The sequence below is a fragment of the Anarrhichthys ocellatus genome, unplaced genomic scaffold (assembly GCF_004355925.1).
Source record: "Anarrhichthys ocellatus isolate YVR2014 unplaced genomic scaffold, GSC_Weel_1.0 scaffold2, whole genome shotgun sequence".
Lineage (NCBI taxonomy): Eukaryota > Metazoa > Chordata > Actinopteri > Perciformes > Anarhichadidae > Anarrhichthys > Anarrhichthys ocellatus.
Window position 1 is genome coordinate 5378989 of NW_022280032.1, and position 4095 is coordinate 5383083.

The 4095-nt window shown below is 43.6% G+C and overlaps 1 protein-coding gene across 2 annotated transcripts in view; it reads right to left on the minus strand.

The window, feature by feature from the left end:
• kcnq1.2 (potassium voltage-gated channel, KQT-like subfamily, member 1.2) overlaps positions 1-4095 on the minus strand; it is a 147800-nt gene that overhangs the window by 53931 nt on the left and 89774 nt on the right. For both annotated transcript variants that reach the window (XM_031871223.1, XM_031871217.1), the window contains one exon: positions 959-1034. In XM_031871223.1, coding sequence (XP_031727083.1) covers positions 959-1034 — 76 coding nt within the window. The remainder of the gene's footprint in view (positions 1-958; positions 1035-4095) is intronic.

Sequence of the window (4095 nt, forward strand, 5' to 3'; positions counted from 1 at the left end):
CACACACACACACACACACACACACACACACACACACACACACACACTCACACACACGGAGGGAGACAAAAGCCATTGTCAACCATAGCCGCTGTTGCTTGGTCCCCGAAAACATCCCCAACCCCCTTGGGTGCAAACGGTTCATTGTTAACTCATTGTGTGTGTGCGTGTCTGTGTGTGTGTGTTTGTGTGTGTCTGTGTGTGTGTGTGTGCACTGACAAGTGCATGGTCATGTAGAAAGCAATCGTGTTAAGGTCCTTTCACAGCTTTGTTTAGTGTGACATGGATACAAGCAGCATCAGAAAGAACCCAGTGAACTCTTTAGGGTATCCTTGGTGTACACAGAGTGTAGCCTCAGCAGCTGAAGTCACTTAGGGCCATAATTGAAAACATATAGACCACTTGGAAACAGTAAGAATATAAGAACCATTCGACAATAACATGTAGCATGAAAATTATGGCCAAAGTATCTCAAACATGATTAGGTTGGGGTTTTTTTTAAACTGAAATACTTCACTCCACAAAATGTTTGAACCTAAGTCTGCTGCCTTTAGTGCTGCATGAGGCAATGACCTGCTGTGTGTGTTTCTGCAAGTGTGTATTTTGGTGCAGTACAGTAAGTGAATTCCTACTGTAGCCCAAGAGACAGGTTAGTAGACTTCCCTTGATACCTCGCCTGAACTGAAGTGAGCACAAAGACAACATGCAGGTGCAAGTTTCAGGCATTTACACACAAACACACGTACACACGCATGCAGCGCTGCAGCTGACATATGCCCCTTGGGGCTCCCCCTGTTCATCCTGTATAACCGCAAAAACACTACACACACACCACACACACACACACACACACACTTCTCGCACTCCCTCTCTCAATTTGTCTCTCTCTGCAACTTCCCCCTCTTTTGTTCTCTTTAACTCTGTTGAATTTCTCTCCACTGGATTTACTTTTGCTTACCTGAAATTTCTTCCTGGCCACAAAGTACTGCATTCTGCGGAGGACTTTTACAGCCGACCTCTGGGCATGGGACAACCTGTGACAGAGAGGGAGACTGATTTAGTCTCAAGGTCAAACAGTGATGGTCAGGCTTGGTCTATAGATGATTCCTTGTCGTAAAAAGTGGCTTGCTTTTGACAAGCTACATTTGGCTACATTCAAGAATCAATGGACAATGTGTTTACCATGCAAGAGCAAAACATGTGGCCCTGACAGGAGAGCACACACACACACACACACATAGAGAAACAGGTATGCATTCATGTACACAAAAATACACAGTAAACATCTAACTGTATGTGTCAACATGGATAAACTGCTGCTTTCTATCAGGGCTTGCCTTATCGGTCACAATTCTGCAACATGATGCAAAGTGAAACAGAAGGAAACCAAACTCAGTTTGCATGAAGAGGAGTCCCAAAACACATGTCCCTTGACTCAAAGCAGCACATCTGTGTCAACACAAATGAAAACCCACTGGTATGGAGCTAAACACTGAAACAGAAACCACTGGAAGCAAACAACACACACAAACTCATACTTGCATACAATAGTGACTGTATGGCATGCACTTGTGTTTGTTTTTTCAAGGAGGCTCTCTGTGTGCTGTGCACTGGTGCTCAAGTGATTTATTTGTCAGAAAAAACCCCGAAACATGTCCTTGGATATTTGACGGCAGCGTGTTTGGACGATGTGTGCTTTGAGTGAAAATAGATAATGAGAAAACACGGACCGAAAATGTGTTGAGTGACTGGATTTCAGCGGTCCGAGTGATTGAAATCACACAAATAGTTTTGTGCAGGCACATATGGACACACACAGAGCCCAGCAGTTAGGGTTGTCAAATCGTCACGTGAATTTGAGAAAGGCATACTGTTAAATTGTATTTTCAAGGGCACGGAGGAAACTCCAAAGACATCATATATTTATGACAACAAGTATTTGTCTTAAAGGTTTTACATACAGGATTCGGGTCATTCATATATCGGCAGATCACTTCTTGCTAAGCAAAGATTTAGTGGAGTGTTATCTACCCGAGCAGAAAATGAAGCCACAGCTTCTCTGTGCTTTATTTACATAGCCAGGCTGACTGGCTAGCTAATAGCTACCACCCTTAGCATAACCTCCCTCCAGGTAAACAGTTCTGTAGCTTGTGCTGTTAGCCGTCGGCTCAGCTGTCGCCATGTTGAGAACCCTGTGGAGGCAATAGATATGCTCTGATTTCTGTATTGAGCACCCTTTAACCTACTTTTCGATCTGGACGCCTCAAAAATATGGAGAATTTAAAACCAAAGCGGAATTTCGAAGACTGTTTCCTGCATTCTGGTGAATTCTAGTACACTGCAACACTTTCCACTTTACTTCTAACTCTCAGGAAAAATACAGAAGAAGAAGAATTCACCTCACTTGGGTAAATCAGCATTTTATGAATTGATTTACTCATTCATTCATTGTTTGCCCCCGTTTGAGTCTTTCTCCGAGTACCCATGAGTGCTTTTCAATGTGTCAGCGGCTGCCAGCAAAGAACATTTGGTTTGGTAATGTTGCTGTCTGGATGGAAACAGTAGGGCGTATACACGCTGCGCAGTGACAGAAACAGGTTGTGAAAACGAAAAGGAAAAAAGGTTTTTGAATTGGAAGTAATACGGGAGGACTGTGACCCTGGGAGGACATTGGGAGAGGGGAAATCCCAGGAAACATTGGGAGGGTTGGCAAGTATGCCGTTAAACAATAAATACTAGTAAGTATTTTTTATATACTAATATGATTTATTGAAATCTGCATGTCAAATGACCCCACTTGTTGTCCCCATCGCAAAGTTGAGAAGCTCCGACTTAAGGTGTGTACAGTGAACGTAAAAAACATTTCCTCTTGCTACCGATACTGTTCATAATTAGGTTTTAATGCATAAATAAATCATGAATGCTGATTTCATTTTTTTTGTTAATCATTTAGAACCTCTCTGCACTATCCAGATTGCTCTGAAGTCCAACCCATGGTGGCTAAAAATGAAAATATACAGTAAAAACAGTTCCTGTCTGCTGGGTGAGTGGGACTTGCTCCCGTTTGTTAGTGCCCGTCTCTCTATCTGTCTTCTTCATGTACAGTATGTCTCAGAGACAGGTGACCATTCCGTCATCTGTTGGTATCAGAGACATCAACGTTACACGAGTAAGCCGCGCGGCAGTGTGTGTAGGAGTAGCGTATCTGCTCAGAGTCGTGGATTAACAGCAAACTGACATCACCATATTCCTGCTGGAGAGACTCAGAGGAAGATGGCAGAAATGAAAGAGGGACTGTAAAAAAATATCAAACAATAGTCGGTACTGCATTGCCACTTCGACATACTTGTCTGGAGCATGTGTACGTCATGCAATGGGATGATTGAGTGTGTTAAGTGCTCTTACTTTGAACGTAACTGCAGCTAGAGATAAGTTCTTCTCCACTCAAACGGCCCTCAAACAGAAAATGAATGGCTGTGCTTTTGTTTGTAGGAGAAATGAACTTTTCTCTCAAACTACATCCCAATCAAAGGCGACACACCCACATGCACAAATACACACACACACACACACACACCACCCGCCCCCTCCCAGAATAAGGGTCTTTGTGGAGTCAACAAGTTGCTCTGAGGTCTTAATTAGGCAGAGGGATAACAAAAGGACTTAACAGACAATGCGTTTACATGGGACCATAAAACATGAGCATCAAAGGCTGTCGGGCTGCTGTCTTTTTTCCTGCCCTCCACGCAAGGCCTGCCCAAGCTATAGGAGGAAATGCACACAAACAATACCAAACATAAAGAGCATGAGGCCCTATTTTGGGAAAGAAAAAAAAGTCTGCCTGCCCCCCACCTCCTTGCTCTCTACCGTCGATCAGGATAAGGATGTGTTGGGTTCCGCTTCTTTTCTGTGTGACTCGGAGGTTCGAGCATAATTGGGAAAGAAAACACATGTAGGAAACAAAAAACATGTGCTGTTTTGATCGTTGTACAACTGTACCCCACTCCCTCCTTGCCCTCCTCCCGTTTCCTGCGTTCGACACAAATGCGCACACATGTTCATTGGGTAAGTGCGATTAAAGAATAACACGGAGGG